General features: G+C 38.6%; 5 protein-coding genes and 1 long non-coding RNA gene across 7 annotated transcripts; 2 read left to right on the top strand and 4 right to left on the bottom strand.

Annotated features, from left to right (window-relative positions):
- The first annotated feature begins 1992 nt into the window (after positions 1 to 1992).
- Positions 1993 to 4330, top strand: LOC103874546 (myosin-10). The gene has a single exon (XM_009152968.3). The coding sequence runs from the start codon at positions 2261 to 2263 to the stop codon at positions 4082 to 4084; it is 1824 nt and encodes a 607-aa protein (XP_009151216.1). The 5' UTR covers positions 1993 to 2260; the 3' UTR covers positions 4085 to 4330.
- Positions 4331 to 5054: 724 nt separating this feature from the next.
- LOC103874547 (gibberellin receptor GID1C) lies at positions 5055 to 7458 on the bottom strand. Its single transcript, XM_009152969.3, has 2 exons — positions 7148 to 7458; positions 5055 to 6494 (listed from the first exon to the last, which is right to left on the bottom strand). Exons 1-2 carry the CDS (start codon positions 7184 to 7186, stop codon positions 5496 to 5498), a joined length of 1038 nt encoding a protein of 345 aa, XP_009151217.1. The 5' UTR covers positions 7187 to 7458; the 3' UTR covers positions 5055 to 5495.
- On the top strand, positions 6493 to 7366 carry LOC117126205. The gene is made up of 2 exons (XR_004448710.1): positions 6493 to 6944; positions 7002 to 7366. It is a non-coding gene; the product is annotated as an uncharacterized LOC117126205 (long non-coding RNA).
- A 320-nt stretch (positions 7459 to 7778) lies between the features above and the next one.
- LOC103874548 (pentatricopeptide repeat-containing protein At5g27270) lies at positions 7779 to 17061 on the bottom strand. Its single transcript, XM_009152970.3, has 9 exons — positions 16205 to 17061; positions 14130 to 15534; positions 13742 to 14053; positions 13503 to 13607; positions 13333 to 13420; positions 13114 to 13235; positions 12966 to 13030; positions 12416 to 12878; positions 7779 to 12288 (listed from the first exon to the last, which is right to left on the bottom strand). Exons 1-9 carry the CDS (start codon positions 16808 to 16810, stop codon positions 12041 to 12043), a joined length of 3414 nt encoding a protein of 1137 aa, XP_009151218.2. The 5' UTR covers positions 16811 to 17061; the 3' UTR covers positions 7779 to 12040.
- Positions 17055 to 19878, bottom strand: LOC103874549. The gene is made up of 2 exons (XM_009152973.3): positions 19667 to 19878; positions 17055 to 19385 (listed from the first exon to the last, which is right to left on the bottom strand). The coding sequence occupies exon 2, from the start codon at positions 19277 to 19279 to the stop codon at positions 17390 to 17392; it is 1890 nt and encodes a 629-aa protein (XP_009151221.1). The 5' UTR covers positions 19280 to 19385; positions 19667 to 19878; the 3' UTR covers positions 17055 to 17389.
- A 35-nt stretch (positions 19879 to 19913) lies between these two features.
- LOC103874550 (FRIGIDA-like protein 5) lies at positions 19914 to 23604 on the bottom strand. 2 transcript variants are annotated; one of them, XM_018652555.2, is made up of 6 exons: positions 22344 to 23604; positions 22077 to 22258; positions 21669 to 21963; positions 20909 to 21499; positions 20618 to 20796; positions 19914 to 20539 (listed from the first exon to the last, which is right to left on the bottom strand). In XM_018652555.2, exons 1-6 carry the CDS (start codon positions 23269 to 23271, stop codon positions 20105 to 20107), a joined length of 2610 nt encoding a protein of 869 aa, XP_018508071.1. In that variant the 5' UTR covers positions 23272 to 23604; the 3' UTR covers positions 19914 to 20104. The 2 variants fall into 2 exon arrangements, with proteins under 2 accessions (XP_018508071.1, XP_018508070.1); XM_018652554.2 differs by having other exon boundaries at positions 19914 to 20548.
- Positions 23605 to 23805: the final 201 nt, after the last annotated feature.

Here is a 23805-nt window from a genome sequence, read left to right on the forward strand (position 1 = left end):
AGTGGTGGAGTATTTAAACGTATACTATATTAAAAGCTTGGAGTATAAGTTGTGAGGGTCCGTTGGGTCATTTTCTGTATGTTGTAGGCTTGTACCCAGTCATTGCTCGTTCAATGGGCTACCACTTTTGTTTTGGGGTTCTTAAGCTTAAGGGTCCGTTTAGTGTTTATTTTATATGTGGTGTAGGTAATGAAATTCACTAATTCGAGTCTTTCTTTATACGTTGAAAATAAATTTCGTCATTAAATCTGCAACTACTAGAGTTGGCCACAGTTTTTGTTAGTAGCCGATTTGTAACACAGAGTTACTATATACTCATGGCTACTGCAGTAGATAGTTCAAAATCATTGTCAAAGTACAGTACCACAAATTCAAGATTGCTCCACTTAATTAATAAGATTTTGTTAAAGTAGACATGAATTTATTCAAGACTGTATATCAAGCTCTTGATCGTATTTATGCTACCTTTTGATATGGTTTGACATATGATTTGTTCAATGTTGCATCTCATGAACATATGGGTATGCACTTAGAGCCTACCATAATAATAATTTGAACAAGACTAGTTTGCTTAGACTGAACTAGACACCAATCAATTTCGACCATATACTTTACCATTGCTTAAGCTTGACTCAATGTAAGTACATAGTATATGTTATATATATCATATATATTGCGCGCGGTGTATACATTTGAAGTTTAGGATGTTGGATAAAACTTATATAAGAAGTAAAATTCAGGCGTATCAAAATGAAACATGTGCTAAGCAAACAAAACGGTGTAACTATTTATAGCACTATTGTGGTATATATTGTCTGCATTCAAAAATTAAATGAGAGATATTGTTTTTTGAACATTTTTTGTCTCAAGTAATATAATATTTATTTATATTAATATGTATGTTTATTAGAATAATATATTAACACATAGCAAAAATCAGTTTGTTACCTGTATATGTAGAAAATATAACCAATTTGCGATATGTGTCCATATTTGATTAACTGTAATTATGTCTTTTACAAAACAGAAGTTATTTCATATGTTAATTTTTAGTGAAACGTAACTAATATTACCCAACAGCTGTTTAAATATTAATATATTAATACATACTGAACATCATTTTGTTACCTAAATATGTCAAAACTTAATCAATTAGTGATATGTGTCCAAATTTAATTACTTGTAATTATAACTTTTACATTTAAGTACTTATTTCATATGTTTATTTTAGTGAAATTTATTCAGTTTTAGATAACAACTGTTTAAATACTAATATTAAACTGTTTACCAAAAAAAATACTAATATTAAACTTATTATTATATATTAATCTGGCCAAAATTAACTGAATTATTAATATAATCTCTATTTAAACAACTTTTATTATGATGTGAAACGTATCACATGTTAGTTCCACTATATTAATATTTGTTACCTATATATGTCAGAATTTAATCAATTGGTGATATGTGTCCAAATTTGATTAATTGTAATTATGTCTTTTACAAAACAGTGTTTATTTAATTATTTCATATGTTCATTTTTAGTGAAATGTATTCAGTATTAGAAAACAGCTGTTTAAAAATAATATTTAAATTCATTAATATGTATGTATTGGAATAAGATACAATACATACTAAAAAATCAGCTTGTTACCTATTTATATACAAAATTAATCAATTAGTGATATCTGTCCAAATTTTGATTAATTGTGGTTCCGAATGGTGACTGCGGTTTGAGCGGTGCGGGACGAGCGGTTTAACTGCGGTGCGGTTCTAACAGTTATAAAAATGTATAGATATATGGTATATATAGAGATTTTTGTTACTGTTAACTGCGGGACGGAACGGGAAACGAGTTACCATTCGAAGCATATGTCCTCTACTCTACAGTAGTTATTTCATATGTTTATATTTAGTGAAAACGTATCCAAATTTACGTACCAACTGTTTAAATAATAATATTAAAATTATTAATTTTTCCAAATTTCTGAATTATTGATATAGTCTATATTTAAACAACTGTTACGAAACGTATCAAATGGTTAGTTCCACGCTTCCACTATATATATACGTAACAAGATATCTAATAATCACATAACAAAACTTCAAAAACATTTGAATTGGGCCCCAACATTTGAATCTTGCGAGATTTACCCCCAAGCTTCGTCTCTTTCTCTCTCACTCTCTTCGCCATTAAAAGCTGCTCCATAAACCCTAAAAACCTCCAGCCGCCGCCACTTTCGTTTTCTTCCAGAAAAAAATGGCGAAGAAGAAGGCTTCGTCTCGCAACTCCAACGGAGCTTCCAACGAGCAGCAGCAGTCGCAGAGCCAGGCGCCGGCTTCTTACCAGAAGCCCGCCGCGGCGGAGCTCAGCCGCCAGTTCTCGATGGAGGACCACGACTCGTCGGAGGAGAAGTTCCAGAACCTGAAGTCGCTCAACGCGATTCTCCTCAAGCAGGCCGTGGAGAAGAGGCAGCAGATCGAGACTCTCTTCCACGCGAAGGAATCGCTTGAGGCCGAGTTGACTCGCTCCGGCGCGGAGAGGACTCGGCTGAGGGAGGAGTTGCTTAGCTCGGGGGACGAGAGTTTCGTGGTGAGGCTGGAGATGGATTTGTTTGTTGGGATTGTGGAGAGTCGGTTAAGGGAGATTGTGGATGGGTTGGTTAGGGAGAAGAGTGAGTGTGAGTGTGAGGTTAGGGTTTTGAGAAGAGAGGTGGGTGAGTTAGAGAAAGAGAGAGAGGAGTTAGCTAGGGGGGATTTGATTAAGAGTGAGGAGGTGAATAGGTTGAAGGAGAGTGTTGTTAGGCTTGAGATGAAAGAAACGGTTTTGGGAGAGGAAGTTGTTAGCTTGAAGTCTGAGAACGGTAGAATGGTGAAGGAGAGGGGGGAGAGAGAGGAGTTGATTGAAAGGGTTAGCAAGGAGAGGAAGGCCTTGGAGAAGAGACTTGAGGTGAAGGTTAGGGAGATTGATGAGCTGAAGAGAGAAATGAAAGGGCTGTTCATGGAGAAGAAGGAGGTGGAGATGGTTAATTGTGATCAGAAGGAAAAGATCGTGAAGTTAGAGAAAAAGGTGGAGAATTTGACAAGGGAAGAGAAAGGTTTACGTGATCAGGTTATTGGGTTGGAGAAGGATCTTGATGAGGTTAAGGAGGAAGCAAAAGCTAGGGAGGAGAGCGTCATTGCACTGAAGAAAGAGAAAGCTATCAAGGTTTCTGAGGTTGAGGGTTTGCTGGCGGAGAACGTTTCAATGAAGAAACAGATGGAGGAGGCTCTGGCGCAAGCCTCTGAGAAGGAGAAACTCGCCGACCAATTTGCGCGAGAGAAGGTTGATCTTTTGGAGCATATTAGTAAGCAGGAAGCTGAGTTTGATGAGATGAGTAAACTAGCGGATGAGCAGAAGCACGTTGTGGTGCAGCTGCGGAATGATTGTAATGATCAAATCAAGACTAGCGAGAAGCTTAGCTGCGACGTTAGCCAGCTTAAGGATGCTCTGGCCCTGGTGGAGGTCGAGAGAGACAACGCTGGGAAGGCTCTTGATGAGGAGAAGAAGAGTCGGGTGGCTCTTAAGGAAAAGGTTGCAGAGCTAGAGAAAACGATTCAAGCTTCTGGTAAAGAGCTTGAGAAGATCAAGGCTGAGCGAGGGAGATTGATTAAAGAGAAGAAGGAATTGGAGAATCGTTCTGAGGCGTTGAGAAAGGAGAAGGGTGTCCTCCAAAAGGATCTTGTGGAGCTCAAGAAAGCTATGGGTGTGTTGAAAACAGAACTGGAATCTGCTGGTACCAATGCAAAACGTGGTCTAACAATGCTAAAGACCGTGTCTTCTCTAGTGTGTGGACAAGACAACAAAAAAGGCGAGCAGAAGCGAGGAGAGAAGGGAGTGGATTCGTACTCGGTGGAGGTAGAAGCGATCAAGAAAGCTTTCAAGAACAAAGAAAGCATGGTTGAGGAGATGAAGAAGAAAATAGAGACGATGAAGCATTCAGTGAAAGATGCACATGACAAGAAGAGCTTTTGGACACTTGTGTCATCTATTACTACTCTCCTCATGGCTGCTTCTGTTGCCTATGCTGCTGCGATTAAGTGAACGCTTGAAGATGGTACTGCCTTTTTTTAACTATCAGACAACATTATCGCATTCGAGTTTTCTATTTTTCGCTGTTTAACTTCTAAACCTTTCTATGTAGTTGGTTTGATCAACTATATGATGTAAACCTTTTCCCTTTCATATCTGCGATTCTGCTACTATTCTCTGAGAACATGTAGCTAATCTTCAGAAGTAATAAACTTGTTTGTTTCTTATCTCATATATTAAGCTATATAAATTGCAACTTTTAGTTGAAAAGATTTGTGTATTTTCACCTTTCTTAAGTACCATTAATTAATTATCATATTATAGCTTTCATCTACAAACACAAATCAGTTGGTCATGTCCATCATCATCCTGTGTAATATCAGTGACAAACTGTGAATAATTTTGGTTGTGTATATTGTATAATTACTCATTTTATAAGTATTTAAATTTCAAGTATGTGAAGACATTGTGATTAATAGATTGAGATATCTATATCAGAGCCAACTATAACCACATTCTTCATAATGTCTTGACTTTTGTGCTTGAAGAATGAAGATGAAGCATCTTGCCAAACCAACATGTCTTTACTTTTATGGTTGCGATTCCACAAGTCTTGAGTTTATGTGGACACCATGTACAATTGTTTATTAATTACAAAATTATTGTACGTCTCATCAGTGTGCAAAAAGATACATCTCATGAAAAACAAAACCCTTTTAACACAAAAGTAACAATATTGCATATCCTTTGAAGAGTCAATTTCTTCTTTGTTTTGTTCCCCTTGTGGTGGTGGTCCAAATGCGATGCGCTTTACTCCACAAGACAGTTTGGTTTTACATTGAAAGAAGAACACAAAAGACTTAAACATCAAATCTTTTGTCAATGATTAGATTTGCAATAAAGCAAAGCCTACAAGCGAGTGAATCTGGACATTTAGTTTTGAATATAGTGAACGTAATCACTAGAACTATATATACATTTATTTCTTCAAGTGAATGCTTTCTTATTCATTACATTAAGAAAATATCTCAGTTGCAGATTAAGCAAACACAACACCACACTGCTCAAGTTACAACAACCTATAATAAACATATATTGTTCATTACGCATATATATATATACTGAAAATATCATAATAGTAACATAACCAGAGTTACTATCAACCGCAAGCTGAAAAAACATAGCTGTAGTTTTAGTTAAAACGCTAACGCTAAAAGCCAAACACATTACCGCCTTCACTGTTATTCTTCCTGCTTTGCTCTCAGAATCCAGCTTCGCACGGTTCACAAACTCAGACGCCACCACAACCTCCGTGGTAGTAGTTAAACGCCATACAAGGGAGCTTCTAAAACGAGAATCTCGGGCCTTCCTTCACCTTCCACGGTGGACTTCACCCGTTTGTTAGTGAGAGATAACGGCGTTTTCATTGGCATTCTGCGTTAACAAACGCAGCTATCTCCTCCATAACGGTATGGAAGTGATTGTTATTAGGCAACAAGTAGAACCCAATGGTGGCTTGATCCAAGTAAAGAAGCTTCACCTCTTGACCTGCTCTCTTCAGCCCTTCCGCGTACTTCAGCTGCCAATCTTGAATCAAGTCCAAACCGGCTACAACGACCAGACTCTTGGGGAAACTCAAACCTTCTAAACTCTTGCTTTTCGGACCAAAAGGGCTACACGCTGGATGCTCTCTGTCCTCTCCCTCGGGAAGAAACGCTCTCCAATACCAATCACGGTCTCTGACCGTCACAAAGTACTTCCCATCCAAACGCGTCTCGGATTCAGTTCTCTCCGTCCCACCAAACATAGGGTTAAGCAGAATGTTCCCCAACACACCAATCCCTGACTCAACCGCTCTCACCGCGACGTTGTGCGCTATGTTTCCTCCAGAGCTATCACCCGCCAAGAAGATATGAACCTTCGAGTCTTTCTTGCTTTGAAGCCAGGGTCTCGAGTTGACCCAGTTCAGAGCAGTCCAGCCATCATCATAAGCGCAAGGGTAACGATTCTCCGGCGCACGTCGATAGTTCACAGAGACAACAACGAAACCGCACAGACCAACAAGCCTGCGGCAAAGAGTGTCATAGATAGCACTGTTTGCAGAAGAGTGCACAAAGCTTCCGCCGTGGAAGAAGACAATGACAGGCACTACTTCACCATCAACAGGCTTCTGAAGATCGGTGAAGCTCGGCGGGTCGCCGCCAGCGTAAGCAGGTCTGTATACTCGGCTAAGGAGATTGGTTTGGCGATCCATGATGACATCGAACGAGAAGACTCCGTTTACGGGGTTGGCGTTTGCAGGGACTTTACGGTCTAGAAACTCAGCGAGGTGGCGGTTGAAGGTTCCGTCAGGGCGGCGGAGGAGGTTGTAGGCTAGCTTGAAGTTGGATATCAAAACCCATGTATTGAGAGGAACCACTGTCTGCAACAAAAAACACATACAAATGATAAGTCAGAAGAGTTCTCTAACAGATCTCAACAAACGCCATCAACAGGTCCATAAGAGAGATTACGATGGAGCAATTCACAAGGCCTACAAGAGAAACAAAAGCTTCGTCTAACAGTCTCATTATCTAAGCAAACAATAAGATGCCAAGTAGTTAGTATTTGATATGTGATTCCAACACTTGGCAGATAAACAGTTTAAGCTTGAGAATCAATTGATTGCATCTAAAATATTCGTTTAGAACTACCAAAAGTCTTGTTTTTTTCAATCCACAAGGGTCAATCAAAGAGACAATCAGAGGAAACTAAAGCCAAGCAAGCTCCCCAAATTAGAAAAGACCCATCAAGCAACCGACACGTTTCACCACCCCAAAACGATAAAAAGCCTTAAGCTTTGATGAAAGGAACATCCAATCAAACATCAAACGTTCTAACTTCACAAACAAAACCAAACCCATAACTGATAAGAACATCATCAATAAAGGTTCTAACTTCACAAACAAAACCAAACCCATAACTGATAAGAACATCATCAATCACAAGAGACCAATCGAACAGTTCAAAGTAACATCACCAAATCAGAGGTGAAATCGATCACACCCAGAAGCAAAATAGATGAAAAGGTCTCACCTTGCTCTCAATAAGGTTAACTTGATCGCTCCCAGCCATGGAAAGTAACAAAGGTGTTTCCTTTTAATACCCAAACAGAACAGTACAGAGAGACACGAAAGCCCAAATCGAATCCGATTAAGAACAAAAGTTTTAGCCGAGAAGGGAAATCTGGCAAAGACTAAAACGAGTTTCAAGTTTCGATGAGTATTAAGTTTTTATCTGGAAATAGAAATAATTAAAAAAAAAGAGATCAAAGGGTTTAGCTGGTTAACACGGAGCTTAAAGAGGTGGTGGGATAAGAATATCTGCGTAGTTTAGCGTTAGTGTGCCTACGTACTGTTAACCTACGCACGGAGAGTCCAACGCGTCGAGGGAGGAGTGGAGAGTGTGACGACTGTTTTTGTGGGCCTTAAGAAAATTCAATTTTAAATCTATTTTTTACTTTTTTTTTTAATAAAAAAATTGAAGAATAAAGTTAAGAGTGGTATCAAAGACGCCCCCAGGAAGGCACGTAACGTTGGAACGGGATCCGTTCCTTGACATTTTCACTTGTGGAATGACAACTCTGTCCCTGTTTTTTGTTTTTCTTCATCATTTTATTTGTGTTGCTAAATGCTAATAGTTTTTTTTTGAAAAAGATTAAATGCTAATAGTTTTGTATTTTTTTATTTTCTTCTTTTGATACTGATGTACATTTCTATTTTTAGAAATTTCTGTGATTACTGAGGTTTTTATAGTATTTTGGTTATTTGGTATATATAGAAGGCCTCATGTCTCGGAAAATTTTACTACCTCGGGGTAGACATATATGATAATCGACTGAGTTTTTTTTTTTAAATTTAATTGATTAAATGTTATACTTTGATATGTTTGTTTCAAACGTGTACTTTCCCCTAATTTGATAAACATCTTTAAATAGTTATAGATCCTTGAATTTTCAGAGATATTTCTATCACTAAAATTCAAGAAAATACTTATGATTTTTTCAAAAAAAAAAATTATGGTTTTCAAATAAAAGTGTTTCCTGCCAAAAATATACGAAAATACGTGTGGTTTTCAAATAAAAGTGTTTCCTGCCAGAAAAACAACATAAAGGATATTTGGAAGCATTAGGGTTTAGGGGTCAACATCTATGGAAAACAGCTTTTATTTATAATTTCTTTGTACTTTAGTGACCCCTTGTTCAATTAGATTTTTAATATCATGACCACCTCATCTGTCCCTTTCCTCTTTTTATCTTCTTTGTCTTTTCCCCTGCTGAGATCCTTCACACTCTCTATATCTTTCTAAACCGTTCTAAATGTTTCTACCCTATTCTATAAAATTTTGAAAACCACTGTTTAAATGATCAAGTAAAAATAATAGAGACTCTAGTTACGGTCCAAGCAGAGTATAAAGTTAAACAATTTATATTCAATCTATGAAGAACTCATTTAGCAATGGATAGAGACAAATAAAAAAGCTCATATATTTTATTAAAAATATAAAGTATGTTGAGTCAATCCAGATGAGTCATTGTCCATTCGGACATCCATACCACAAGAGGGGATGAATCTTGAAATATATAATCATTTTTTGGCGTGGATACATCACTCTTTTCTATTAGATTTGTTAATTTTTTATAGGCTCAAATATATATATATATATATATATCTTAGAAATAAGGAAAATACATAGTTGCAAAAAAATAAAAAAGGAAGATACATGATGTTAAAATCATGTATAAAAAAGAAGAAGCACATATGCATGTTGCTTGACCGAAAAAAAACGTTTTTGGGTGGTAGCTCTACAGAGTACGGCCCAATAAAAAAAACGAACTTTACTAAGCCGATGTCGTTTTGCGATGAAGCAGCTAACGAATAACTAACCTATCTGAATGTCCGAAACGTTCCCGCCTAGACCTTAAAGATATGTGCCACTCATTTCTTGACCGACGAGATTCATGAGATATTTCTAAAGCAATGGCTATGAATCAAAGACGTTTTAACATGTGAATCACTAAAAATAAGGTCAATTAATCTTGAACTTTTTATTCTACTTTAAAGGAAGGTTCCATTGTTCTTTAATGCATTACATTATGTTAAATTACAATATGAATAGCTTTAGTCAATGTTCAATAAATTACTAGTAACTAGGTACTTTCAGTACCGGTCCTGACATGGAAAATGCCACAAGCAACTTTCTAAAACTTAGCCCATTTTATATAATTTTTAACTAAAGTACCTATATATATATATATCAACAATTTGTTTTTAGAAAGCTGGTTTTTTAAATTTTTTGGATGGGCCAGAAGTTGCTGCTTGATGTGCTTTCCGTCGGAGCCGGCACTGCAAATAGTAATTAGACAGATTATTCAAATAATCCTTGAGGAGACTTAAATATTAACAAATTATTTATTTATTATATATATATATATATATTTATAAAATATTTTAGTTTTGAGTTTAATTTAATAGATTTATTTTAATTTAGATTCATTTAAACCGATTTATAACTGAAAAATGATTTGAATCAAATAATTTAGATTTTTAGAAAATCATTTCGGCTAAAATAATCTTCGCATTGCCTAGACTGATTTTTAGAACCATTCTATATATGTAACAATATAATTCCCAGTTCAAAACTTTCTACACAAACTTGATACATCTTTTTTTTAACGCTGATTTATTACGATCTTACAATTATGATATAGGAAATATTACATAGACGATTCGACAACCGACAATACTACCTGCCTTATGAAGACCTACGCCTAACTGCATCACCCGAGCCGTCCTATGAAGATCCACGTCTGGCCAGATTTACTTGCACCATGTTGAAGATCCCTTGCAAGCCTTTTCTCTGTAGTCTGCATAATTGTTTAATAAACCGCTCTCTCCGGGACTCCCATTTGTAGGTAAAGCTGCTTTCGTTCAGCCACAGTCAGCTTTCTAGTCTTGCTCTGATACTAAGTTGCGTGTTTGAAAACCTTTTCTGTTGTATGAAATTTATAGATTCAAGAAGAGATTCATGATGCTCTAGAAGAGGCCCTGATTGCTCGCGAACAACTTGTTTCCAAGGAGTCTGAAGTCAATCATGTGCTTAATGTTGGTTTCCACTTTAAATTCATCCCAATTAGCTGACAATTTCAAGGCAAATTATCATTGTTGTCAACGATTTCACCATTGCCTTATTGATTTTACTTGCTACTACGCAAGAGTATTTTAACTCTCTGTCTCTGATGAATGTTGCATCAGAAGTTGAAGTCTTAACATCTGAGTTTCAAAGTTTAAAAATCGTATCTTTAGTTATGGATGAGGGTCTCCAAAATTTTGCTTTCTTTTCTCCTTTAATACATGTAAGTACTATGCGTTGTTCATTAGATTATGTAGCTGTGTTTAGGCAGCACACCTCAATTATGGCTGGTAGTAAAAATAGATGATCATTTCTTTTAATTTACAATTTTTCACTGCATGGTTTCACATTGAATATGCGCCAAAGTTTTGAGCAGCATGCTTCACTTATCAGCATCATCTATCAAAACCTCAAATCTTGTCCTAAACAAAAAAAGTTGTGACATTGAGAATGAGAAGGTCCAAAATCATGTTCTCTTCACACCCTACGCTTGATGGTAAATCTGTCTGCATTGTTTGCTAACGTCGTGATATTCCTTTCCATGTTTTTTTTGTGCAAGAGCAGTGCACTGGTCTGCAGAGCCAAATAGAAGAACTAAGTTAAGAGCATGGAACTTCCTTGATGGTATTTCATTTTTCTTCAAACGAAATTTATTAGATTTCTTCTTTGCTTCCTCCAACTTTCCAGTGTCAAAAGTAATTTGATGTTTTAACCATTTGCAAATGCTCTCAAAACACCATGAGTCGGAGTGGTTGGATCTGTCAGTTTCTTTTTTTAACCAGAGTCAGAGGAGAGTACTTTGGACTCCCGGAGAAGAAGAGATGCTCAAGGTATATACTAAATTGAACCCTAATATGTTTTGGTTATGTCTCATAAGTATTTTGTTGATACATATGTGTTGTGTTATTGACTTAGGTAGGAGTAGAGATATTTGCAACAGAACCAAAGAGAAACATTCCATGGAAGAAGATTCTTAAAAGGGGAGAAACTGTGTTCCATCGAACACGCACTCCAGCTGATCTGAAGGACAAAAGGAGGAGGCACAACCCTAGCCACTAGTGCTACTATCACGTCGTCATTTTGCAAATAAAAACTATATAGTAAACTTTGGTTTATATTTAATGATGTGATGAATTGTGTGTTCCAACATTGGTTTAAACCTCAGATTATACTTTTATTTATATACACATATATTATCAAACATAATTTAAAATAACAAAATTATTTTTATATTAATTTTTATGTTTAATTAAATTAAATTTATATTAAAATATTGATAAAAAATAATAAAAATTACAACATTAAAATAATATTTTAAATATAATTTAAATTGAGAAAATTTATTAATGCACATTACAGGAAAACGCCTAGTATATATTTATTTATATAAAATTAGATATATAAGATACTTATTTAAAGCTTAAATTCTTATTGTAGATATTATATCAAAATAAATATAAAATTAAATATTGAAGTACATATTGTGCTTCAAATATTTCTATTATCACAAGCTCATTTAACATAATGTAAGTTTTATTTTTTGTGCAAAGCCTAAATTCAAAATAAGAAAGAAACACAACATTTCAGCAACGGCATTTCAAGTAGTTTGAACCCGAATCTAACCCAGACCGCTGTAACAGAAACCTCAAAACTGATGTTTTTATATCGACAGAAAATGTTATAAACTCGCCAGTTTCCGAGGGACCTACTAGTAACTAATTACAGCAAAAGAACATAAACCTTTGTCCCTACCAACTAAACCTTTGGACACCATCCTCATGGCTCCACTTGAATGGTCTAAACAAGAACATGGCTCCACTTGAATGGTCTAAACAAGAACATAGCCATTGTAAACACATTGATACACACAAAAATCGTTCTAGTGAGAAGCCAAGTTGTGTAACCGCTGCTTCCGACACAGGAATGAAGCATAAAGATATAAAACAGAATGGTGTAATATCTGAACTCGATCAATGGCGTAGGAACAAGAACAGCACATGTTGCTAAGAAATAAAGCAGCACCCATATCTTCCTTCGAGTTTTTGCTGTCATATTGATAAAGAACCAACTCAAATTCACAAAACAAAAAAAGGGAAAATGAGAAAATCATACCACACAAACTTGATACATCTAATTCAAGAGAAATGGTTTACAGAAACTGTTGTTCTTTACCTATAGCTTTATACAGATCTTGGACAACTCTAATAACAAGTCTGTCATCTTCCACAGAGTTTCTCATCATTTTCTCATACAACAATATCCCCTTCTCTACTTCACCACAGTTCATGTATCCCTTTAGGATCGCGCGCCTGCAAGCGCTGTCTGGACTTATACCAGCTTCCGACATCTTGCAGTAGATCCTTTCCGCCTCATCAATCATTCCAGCTTTGACAAAAGCATAGAGTAATGGACTGAAATGGCTTTGAGATAGTGAAATGCTTTTCTCTTGCATGAGAGCTATCATTTTCTCTGCTTCTTTGTACTGTGAACTCTCGGCGTAGGCTTGAATCAATGAGAGGTATGTGGATGAGTTGTCGGTAAAGTGGCCATTTCTCTCCATTGCTTGCAAAAGTTTATCAACCTCATGATGGAGTCCTCTGGCTGCACATATTTTCACCAGCATGTTGTAACTAGTCTGCAAATAAGCATTGACAAGTATCCATTGTTAGATCACTAGATTTAATAAATATCTAACAATGTTAAGCCAGTGGATAGAACCTACCGTTCCAGGTTTAATCCCTTTCTTCTGCATTTCACTGAACAACGCCAATGCCTCACTCATCTTCCCTGTAACAGCAAGAGAAAGTTTCATTTGTTACTGCTACTAACCAGAATCAAGACCATTCAATGTAATCACATTAAATACATACCAGCCTTCCCATAGTGCATAATAATATTTGAGTATATTTTCTCGTCTAAATACAATGCAGACCGGCGAGCACTGTTAAAAACCTCAACTGCTTTGTCAACCTGCAGACCCCGTCCGTACACACTGCATCAAACACACCAAGATGCAGGAATATTACAGGACAACCAACTTGCACGAATCTTGAACATAAGGAAAGGCAAAAAATCTAGTCCTTTTTTACCTGATCATTGTGTTGTAGGTCTGAATCGAACAAGAAACACCTGAGTTGCACATCCTCTCATAAATTTCAGATGCACATTTAAGTTTACCTGTAACAACATACATTTCAGTGTTGGTTCCCTGCGTCAACAATAATACTTCAATTGGCATTAATAAAAAAATCTATTCTACCTGCTTCTAGCATTGCCTTGATAAGTGTATTATATCCCACGGTGTCAAGCTCCATGTTTTTCTCAAGGCAGGTCTGTGATACATCTTCTGCTTCTCTGTGTTTCCCTATAATTAGGATGATAAAATTTTATTACAAAACATTTTAACACTTTGGTTGAAGGAATACAAAACAATTGTTATAAGTGAAGTTCTTTAAGTTCTTTGGGAAGGAAAGAGTTGCAATTTTGTATTTGACATACCTCGGTTTGTTAAGGCATTCACAAGTATGCTGATGGTAACAGCACTAGGGTCACAGCCCTTTTCTGCTGATTCCATGAAGAGTCCATACGCAGCTTCAAGCCAGCCACATCTAACATAAGCATCAATCATTGAGTTCACAACTGACTTCCCCTGAATTTTAGACTCTCCTGCTGCAAGGTAAAGCCGTTTCGCCTCTTTAAGCTTATGTTGCCTCCCATAAACAGCGATCAAAGCCGCAGTTGTCTCCTCCTCTATACTTAGTCCTAGTCTGATAATCAAATCCGCAAGTACTTCTGCTTTAGATACATCACCTGCATAAAAAAAAAATTGAAGTTAAATCTTCAACAAATATATCTTAACAAACACTGATTAATGTTTTATTTATACCTTCTCTCACAAAGCTACTTATAACTCGATTCACAGCTGCTGAACCAAGATCAGTCTTGAACATTAGATTCAAGATTGCTTTAGTCTCATTCACGTTTTCTTCTTTCAGTCGCAAGTTGAGGACCATTCCAAGAGCTGTGACATCAAGTCGACTCACGTTTATAACTGCTTCGTGTTTATCCTTAACTCTTTCACTATGCATAGCTTCTGCAAGTGTTTGTACAAATCTGTTATCCTTAACCACAGCCTCTCTACCCATTTTCTCAACCAGCTCTTGAGCTTCAGCTACCATTCCCTCCTTGCAATACACTCTCATAACCGTCTTGTAAAGCTCTATATCAAACTGCACTTGATCAGCTACAATCTGCTTGATAAAACTCTTAGCCTTCTCTCCTAAACTGAGTCTAGTATACAAACTGAGCATGTCGTTACAAGAACTGGCATCAGGAAGTAGTCCAGTCTTCGATAAACCTCGAAACGCATCCTCAGCAGAGTCTACATTCTGTATCTTAGCGTAACACTGTAACATGACGATATATGCAAATCTAGAAATGGGAATGTCTCTCGTCTTCATCATCTCAATCACATCTAACGCTTTGGCAACGTTTCCCGAATTCAAATGAACCTGAGACATTGCTAGATACGTTTTCTCATCAGAGAGTATGTTCAGGCGTTTAGTCTCTTCAAATATCGTCTCTGCATCATGGAAGAGTCCAAGCTTCCCGTAGATTCTGATGATCAGCCCGCGGATGACCTCATCAGCTGGTATTTTAAACCTCTCCATGTCTGCAAAGAGAGCAAGCGCTTTCGGATAATCCTCAGTTTTGTAATATAAACTCAACATAGAAGCACATGTATAGTTACTCGGAGTGATTCCTTTAGATCTCATATCCTCGTACAATCTAACGGCCTCATCCCAATCACCAGCCTTCACACACAAGCTAATAACTGAACTGTAAGTTACTTCCTCAGGGACAAAACCTAAGCTCTTCATCTCACCAAAAGCCTGCAACGCATCCTCGTTGAAGCCTTGTTTGGCGTATGAGCTCACAACTAACGTATAGGTGAACTCGGTCGGCGGCACACCTTCCTCGACCATCTCTAGCCATAGGTCTATTACTTTATCATGAAGCGACTTCTTCTGAAGAGAAGAGAGCATGAAATTGTAGACGGAAGTAGAGAGCAAGATTCGCCTTTCTCGAACAGCTTTGTAGAACGTTAACATAGCGTTGTGGCGTCCCCATCTGGCGTATGTACACAGCATTGTACCGCAAGCTACTGCGTCTGGTTCACATCCCACTTCGAGCATTTCAAGAAACGTTTCCTCGGCTAGCTTTATCTTCCCGACTTGTCCGTAGAGACGAAGAACAATCGTGTAGACAACTACACTTGGACGGTAGCTTAACTGTTGACACAAAAATCTATCACCACAAAATCAAGACTGAAGTTAAGACAAAACAACTCTGTTAACTTTGCTTGTCTGAAGCAGATAAATTATGTTCCTGTTGTTAAAGTTCCAACCAGAATTGGTCTGCTTCAGACATTTATTAATCTAAATCTGAAGACCAAAAGTAGAGACAAAACAAACTCAGTTAACTTTGCTTGTCTGCAGCAGACCAATTCTTCAACAGAACAAAGCAAAGGTTGGGACTTTAACAAGAGGAACAGAATTGGTGACATTCATTAATCTAAATCTCAAGACTAGAGTTAAGACAAAACAGCTCATTTAACTTTGCTTGTCTGAAGCAGAACAATTCTATAACAGAACAGAGCAAAGGTTGGAACTTTAACATGAGGAACAGAATTGGTCTTCTTCAGACATTCATTAATCTAAATCTCAAGACTAAAGTTAAGACAAAACTACTCAGTTAACTTTGCTTGTCTGAAGCAGAACAATTCTATAACAGAACAACCCAAAGGTTGGAACTTTAACAGGATGAACAGAAGATAACCAGACATTCATTAATCTGAATCTAAAGACTGAAAGTTCAGACAAAAAAGTTAACTTTGCTTGTCTGAAGGAGACCAATTCTATGACAGAACAAAAGCAAAGGTTGGGACTTTAAGAAGAGAACCTGAAGTTTCATCCAAGCGAAGAAGTCTCTGACTTGTTTCCACCCTCTCTGCTCTTTCAGAACAACACACATATCTCTAAAAGTCAGCTTGGCGACGAAGCTACCCATCACCACCCTCATATCAGCTCCACTACCTTCTTCTCTCCTCTGAGACAAGCCTCTCACTTTCTTGATCGCAGCCACCACGTGCTTCCCGTACATCTGACCGTTTCTATCATCCTCCAGATACTGAACCATCTGCTCAGGGGTGCGCTTGATCCACTTGGGAGTCATGGCGTGAGAGCCTTGGTTCCTTCTCAACGCGCTGAGGTACTGTGCTTTCTTCTTTATGATTCTCCTCGCGTCGTCGTCGGATAACGGGTGTTTCGGCCTCTCGTATCTCGGCTTTGGTCTCTCCGGGTTGCCGTCGCTGAGTGACCACGGGTCGGGTCGGACTCCGGGGGAAGATGAGCACTTTATCGTTGTTCTTGACTTTCTTGAGGGTATTTTGGGAAGAAGTATCGGGTGGAGGTGAGTTGTGGAAGTGAGGAAGTCACTCTTCATGTTTACCGGCAAGAACCTCGCCGTATCAGCAACTTCCAGAGACTGTCTCCTAATGTAGACCATGGATTATCCGGTTTAATTCGGTTTATGTTTGTCTGTTAGCCATAAATTAGCTTTATTTCCGGTTTATGATTGATTAGCTTTATTATCCGGTTTAATTCGATTTAATGTAGGCCATTGATTATCCGGTTTAATATTGGTTATTGGTTCAACATTAGAGTTTAGTCCCCTCTTCCTGGTTTCAATTACTTCTGTTCTGTTTATTTTTTCCGGTACAAAACTTACAGAAACTATGAATAGGCACAAATGCATAACCTTCTGATAATATTTGCTTCAGCAAAGTTTGATCTTCCTAAACACTAATTGTTAAATTCTAACTCCACATCACATTCCACAAGTTTATTGCCCCCAACTACACAGAGATGTGAGAATTAGCAAAACAAAAAAAGAGACTCATGGCATTAACAAAAGAAAGAGACTTATGTCATTCACTATTTTCAAACCCAATCGCTCTAGAAGGAATCTGTACTACCATTCAACCTACCTCTAGACTGAGACAATGACTCACCATTTCACCTACGTTTCTTTGAGTTTCCCGTTGGTTTGTTTATACCCCCATGTGTTTTTCTGATCCTTGAAGAATCAGCCGCAGTGACTTTTGCAGGTTTCTTTGGTCTCATCAGATAAACGAGATCCATTTGGCTGTCCACAGGATGCACCCCTCTTAGCACTCTTCTTCTCAGCCTTTTCTTGGCCTACCCTTGACGCTGCTTGTTTGTTTGTTTCACTCACAAGACGAGGAGATTTTCTCAGTTTCAAGCCATCCACCGCTTTGACACTCTTCTTAACCTTCTTCACTGATTCCATTTCCTGATTAGCAACCTCGAACATATCTTTTGGCAAAGCAGCAATGTCTAACTCAAAGCACCCGGGAGGAACACCTTCACTCTCCCTTCCAGTCATTTTGAACGATGGGACCTTATGAGAGAATCTAAGCATCTCGTTTGCTGGAATCTGAAACTGGAGAACCCCACACTTTGCATCTCGGCGAAATAGAGAAACAAACCCTTCCACTTTCCCTAGGTAAGCCACTCCAAGGCCGTTCTCATCTTCAAACTCACACAAAACTTCAACAAAGTCATATTCATAAGTTCCTTTGCGACTCTCCGAGCTACCACCACTCCAACTCACATCCCAGCCTCTGAAAACTGCCCAGACTTCCCCTGCTCTTGGGTAAATGGCGATGTTGTTGTCACGACGCATGTGAAGCATCTCACAAGAAAATATAAAATAGTCGTCTACTTCCTGTGACTCACTCTCTTGGAAGATTCCACAAGCAATGGGGATGGAGTTGTCATTATAATCTTGTAAGGAGTCAAGCCATGTAATACCCAGCTTGAACTCAGAATCAGAATCAATCACTTTTGTAATCCGAGCATAATACCGAGGCATACCGTCAGTTGGATCATACAGAGACCACACCTGGTTCACAGCAAAACAGCCTATTGTCAGCTCAAAATCATTGAAGTCTTGATCAGGTGAATCCATCCCTTCTCCACGTGCTTCATGTGCCTTGCTAGTTTTGTCACATGATCTTGACCTTTTTGTGGCAGGGCTTATAGCATCACCACTTCTTCCCTTCTCTCGGCAAGAAGCTTGCTGACTTCTCCGTGGAGATTTCCTCCTAATATTATCTTTTGGATTTGATTTATCCTCCAAAACATCAGAGAAGGTAACATTGGTACTCTCCAACGGTTCCTCAACTATCTTTCCCCTCTTCCTTTTGTCCTTGCTCACTGAGGGTGCTTGACTAGACCTTGAAACTGACTCATCATGTACAGGTTTTGATGCACTTTGTTCTGGTTCTGCAACCGCAGGTTGCGGCTTCAACTCAGCTGAATTGTTCATCTTTCCCTCAGCACCACAATTCTTCATCGGTTCTTCCTCTAATTTGGGTTTTCTCACTTCAGCATTTTGGTTCTCACCTCCTCCACCATTCTTGTTGGAAGGTACTTTCTTATCCACCTCAGTTGCTACACTTCCTTGTTGAGTACCAGTAGACCCCACGTTTCTATTTGCACTTCCACATTGTAGACCTGAGTTTGCATCCACCTGTCTGCTAACAACCCGGGAATAGATTCTGTGCCTAATATCATACTGAGTCCGTTTCTCCTTGTCGGAAAGCAATCTGCTAGCTTCCCCAATCAACTTGAAAGCAGCCTCTGCACCGGGGAACTGGTTTTTGTCAGGATGGAGAAGCAAGGCGAGCTTCCTGTACTGCTTCTTGATCGTAGCATCATCACAAAAATGCATAGCTTGAAGAATACCATACCAGTTCTCAAGACCGTTGAGTTTCTTCTCGGCGGAGCAATGAACATCACAGACTGCTAACATTTGTGGTAAACCGTCAAGACCCGAGAAGAGATTCTGAGCCTTCGTTACAAGGTTATGAGCCTTGGGGTAATCACCTTTGCGCATCGAATCCTCTGCCATTTTCTTCGCCCTAGTGGCCTCTTCCTTGTTACACTCCATTCTCAGCTAAATCTCAGAGATGAGAGAAAACTCAATGTAATCAATATCTCATTCTGCAAACACAGAGTCCATTGAAATGTCTGAAAGTTGAAGAGTAGTATAGACCCTGCAAACGAAGTAACAAGAAGAAAGCATAAGGAGTCATGTCTAGTTAAGTTGCAAAGCTAAAAGGTGAGAGCTTTGAACTAAAGTTTTGATTTTTTTGATGCAGAATCACAAATAACACACTGAACAACAGATGAAAAGATATATCAATACAACCTAAGCAGAGCAACAACGATTGCTTTCTCGGAGTGTCGGAAACTGAAAGCAAGTAAGATCCTTTTGCATCGGCGTAAAAAGTAGAACAATGCAGCAACACAACAACCCCCGAGTTTTAAGACATACCTTGAGTTGAAAAGCTTGAAGCCGAAACCCAGATTGCTCAGCGAAGACAAAATCCCTAAATTTCCGAGTGAAGACGACAACTCGATTGGTCTTTGTTTATTTTAATGTAAAACAAATGCGTTGTTTTTTGTTATTAATTATTTTGGCAAAAAATTTAAACTTTATTTTGTTTGTCAACCACATTTTAGAACTTATAATTTTTGAAAAGATTAGGAATTTTGATTGGTGGTGTAGTGAATGATTAAACAAAAATACTAAATATTTTATACCAAGTTCAAAAAAAAAAAACTAAAATATTTGTTCTTTTACACACACAAAAAAAAACCCAAAATAAGGTATAATCCACAAGAAATTGTTCAGGTAAAAAGGATCAGTAATGTAGATAAAACTGGAGAGGTCCCTCTGGTTGTGACAACTGGTTATGATTGGAGACGGGGGTTAGAAGTTCCGGTGAAACCTCTTGCTCTGATGATGATCAACAGGATAAGACTGTCCTTCATTCCCGTGAAAGTTATTTCTTGGGGTTGAAGTAACGCGTCCTGAGCTCTGTTTGTTTTCAGAAAAGCCGCGTTTTTGTCCTCTCTTCTCGTTGCTCGTGGAGCCCGGTTTGGTCACCGAGGAGGAAGCAGCTGGCTCCGAAGGTATGTTGCCGGTGACAGAACCAACCCCTGCTGAATTTGGTTGGGATTGTTTGACTGTCGAGTTAGGGTTTGATCCGGATCCAGGTCCATTCAATAAGTTTCTTCTACGTTTCAGCAGTGACTTGATTTGTGCCTCGAGGTCTCCGAGTTGGAACTCTGATTCGAGTTTGTGACACGATATGCATTTGATAGCGGCTCTTAGTGTTTTGATCTGCCTCTCTACGGCTGCAACCTGTACAGCCTGCTTTGTGTTATTACAAGATATTCTCTCTTGAGTTAAGAAGTTAAAAAGGAAGAAAGTGGAATTCACCTGTGGTGCAGGTTCGTTGTTGGCGTCTCTATATGACTTCTCCGCAGATTCCTTTGTAATCCTCATGGAATCGTTTATGATTGCGGAGACAGGCTGGAATCTATGGACCATACCTAATGAGTATATGTAGTCGACTGCCTTGAGACGATACCCAGTTTTGATGAGGTTTTGAATGAAACCTGCCCCCAAGTAAAGCCAGATGATCAAAGTTAATAAGGTTCAGGCATTTTTCTATGGTTTTGTAATGCTTAGAGATTCAAAATAGTGGGAGAGTAAAGAAATAGGAATCACCTGGAATGGCGCTGTCCAACCCGAGAAACTGGCAAAGATCAGGAGATACAGTTTGCCAGTAAGAACTGTCTAGTAGAGCTAGAAGGTCATTAGCTTTGAACTCTGACACAATCCCGAAGATACCTACAAACTTTAGGAAACAAACGGCTTCAAGTTCATCCGTCTTACTCTTTGAAATCTCATCTTTCCAGTGAACCGCAAGTTTCTTTGCCTCGTCTTTCACAGGATGTTCAATTTGAAGCGGGAGCTTCTTCAGCTGATCCAACAATAAGAGGCATCTATCTGAAGTAACCAGCAGTTTGAAGTCGTAGCCGCCTTCGGGTGTTTTAGGACAAAGAGCCATGGATGTGTCTAGAACAAGCTTTGCTGGATCTGGGAAGCATTTGATAGCGTTAGAGATATCACTCTCCACCGGAGGTTGCTTTTCTAATAGCTTCCTTAATGTGTCCGCGTTAGTTGAACAAGAGAGAATGTTTAGCTCAGTTTCGGTGCTTAATGGATTAGTTGCTTCAGCATCTGGCTGAGGATGATTTACTACCAATTCCACAGCCTTCTCCCCAGAAGAAGGGGGCACAACCTTGAGCTGGTTCACTGGAAGGCATAAGAAAATGTCAACTTATCTTTCATAAAGGCACAACAAACACCACAGGAACAGAAACTTAAAACAAAGTGTTGCATGAAAAAAATGATGCAAGTCAATGAAAACTAGCGGCATAGTCTAGCTTCTAATCTATGAGCCTGATACAGAATCAAAACATACCTGTTGAATTCTGACAAGGAGTTATTGGTTCGGTTAATCTTTGACGTTTAGTTTCATTCTTCTGTTCATCAGGAATGACAGAAACAGCATTAGATTTCTCAACAGCATTGGCCTTGTTCTGTCCATTTCCACAACTTTCGCGAACTGGTTCCGTTGCTCTCGGGGCTGAATCTTTCTTCGCCAGTAAACTCAGTTCTTTAAGAGCATTAGCATTAAATAAGGACTCAGCTTTCTTCTCTCTGATACAGTCAATGGCCATGGCTGCATCAGCTTTTCTCTTCTCCCTCTTCGCTTTCTATATAATAAGTCAAGGCAACAAACTTAATCAACTTGCATCACACATGTACACACATAACAAGATAAACTGAATAGAACCAGAGACAGAATGATAGAGAGGGGTAAGCTTACCTCCGCCTCCAAAAAGTTTCCAGTTCCATCAGTTACTCGGTCAACTCTAGTTAAGGATTGCAAGAACTCATGCAAAACTGTTCTTGGTCGCCATCCTGGACAAAGCTTGGATAACCGGAACTCACAGATGAATCTCAGCGTTGCCACGTACTCATCTTTCATCTTTAGAGTTTCAACCACATCTGCGCAGCAATTTATGTTAGGTTTCACATTTTGGGCAACAACTACTCCTAATCAGGAAATAAAAAAACAAGAAAAGGGCATTACCAGAAACATGATCTTCTAACCCCAGACGCCGAAACAGTCTCGGGGCGTGCTCATACAGAAGGAAGCTCTCTGAAAGGTGCAAGAGCACCTCAGGAGTAGTCACAAAGTCCAAACCGTAAGCAGCCAGAAACACCAAGCAACCTAAAACCAGCGAGTCATTCTTCGGACCGGTTATTATCGCCTTGTTTATCCAGTCAATCCCAAGCTGAGTCGCTTCCTGTTTCACTTCTCGTGTCACACACACTTTCATCTCCATCAGTTTCTCTAACAGAAGGATGCAACTATCAACAACACTACCACGTCTATCACCACCTCCTCCACCAAAATCTTCCTTAAAACACCCTTCTACAGCATCCAAAACAAGCTTCGCTGGGTCCAAACACGGGATCGTTCTTGCCAAGCCTTGGTTTCTCTTAACCAAATCATCCCCACTCAAGCGAAACGCCGAAGAGTTTGTGGGCATTATTGACACATTTGTCCCTATGTTTTTAGCCAGCAATGAAACTAACGGCTCAAACTCACTTCTCACCGTTGTAACACCTCCTCTCTGTTTCTGCTGTAACTCTCTAACCTTCAACTCAAGCTCTTTTGCTTTCTCCTCAAGTTCCTTAACCTTGTCATCTTCCTTCCTTTTCTCCACCTCTTCCAAACCCAAAGCTTCCTCCTTCTTCTCCAAATCGCTAGCTTTCGCTTCCAGCTCCAAAGCTCGGACCTTTAAAGACGCATCCATCGCCTCAAGCTCCTTGGCTCGCTCCTCGAGAAGGGCTTTGGAGGAATCGCACAACGCCTCGATTTCTTTCCACTGAATCGAAAGGAGGATAAGCGAGTGAGCGTTCTCTTGGAGAGAATCTAGAGTTTGCTTGAAGTTCCGCTTGCTTAAATCAACGAGACGTAATTCACTCATTGCCTTCTCTATCAAGCTACCCATAAACGCACAACACAACACAACCCTAGAGTTTCTCACCAACCAAAGAAAAATGAAAAAAAAAAAGGAACGAACTTGATGATGGTTCTTCTTCACACGGCTACTGTTTTGTTTTCTCAGGATCGTTGTCTGAATGAATTTGAGTGATGGATAAAGGACAAATGAAAAAGCTTCGTTAAAAACTATAAGAGCCCCCACCGATTCGAGAGAAAACAAAAGTTTTTTATATTACTTTTTTGTGTCACCATTGTTCTCTTTTATAGGTAGATAGGTCTCTCTTTCATATTCTGTGTCCGTATCTAAATTTTCCATAACTAGCAAGTTACCAACTTTTTATTTAGATATTTTTCCAAACAATGAATCCACCTACTTTTTTTTTAGTTCACTGTATTGACTTGACTGTAAATGAATCTTGACTTGACTCTAGTTCAACAAGTATTCAAATTATGTATTAATGGCATTTAAATCTGAACCGGGTCTTACGGTTTACTGGTTAACCCAAGATTCTATGGCAGAGTCTGAAAACATTGGTTTATC

Source organism: Brassica rapa, chromosome A06 (assembly GCF_000309985.2).
Source record: "Brassica rapa cultivar Chiifu-401-42 chromosome A06, CAAS_Brap_v3.01, whole genome shotgun sequence".
NCBI lineage: Eukaryota > Viridiplantae > Streptophyta > Magnoliopsida > Brassicales > Brassicaceae > Brassica > Brassica rapa.

Coding starts and splice junctions, on each gene's coding strand:
- LOC103874546 (XM_009152968.3), top strand. CDS start 2,261: ATGGCGAAGAAGAAGGCTTCGTCTCGCAACTCCAACGGAGCTTCCAAC.
- LOC103874547 (XM_009152969.3), bottom strand. CDS start 7,186: ATGGCTGGGAGCGATCAAGTTAACCTTATTGAGAGCAAG. Junction 6,495..7,147: donor TTAACCTTATTGAGAGCAAG/GTGAGACCTTTT, acceptor TTTTTGTTGCAG/ACAGTGGTTCCTCTCAATAC.
- LOC103874548 (XM_009152970.3), bottom strand. CDS start 16,810: ATGGTCTACATTAGGAGACAGTCTCTGGAAGTTGCTGATACGGCGAGG. Junction 14,054..14,129: donor AAGTAGCTTTGTGAGAGAAG/GTATAAATAAAA, acceptor TTTTTTATGCAG/GTGATGTATCTAAAGCAGAA. Junction 13,421..13,502: donor CAAGGCAATGCTAGAAGCAG/GTAGAATAGATT, acceptor ATGTTGTTACAG/GTAAACTTAAATGTGCATCT.
- LOC103874549 (XM_009152973.3), bottom strand. CDS start 19,279: ATGGAGTGTAACAAGGAAGAGGCCACTAGGGCGAAGAAAATGGCAGAG.
- LOC103874550 (XM_018652554.2), bottom strand. CDS start 23,271: ATGGGTAGCTTGATAGAGAAGGCAATGAGTGAATTACGTCTCGTTGAT. Junction 20,797..20,908: donor GTTGGACAGCGCCATTCCAG/GTGATTCCTATT, acceptor ACTTGGGGGCAG/GTTTCATTCAAAACCTCATC. Junction 20,549..20,617: donor ACAACGAACCTGCACCACAG/GTGAATTCCACT, acceptor AACACAAAGCAG/GCTGTACAGGTTGCAGCCGT.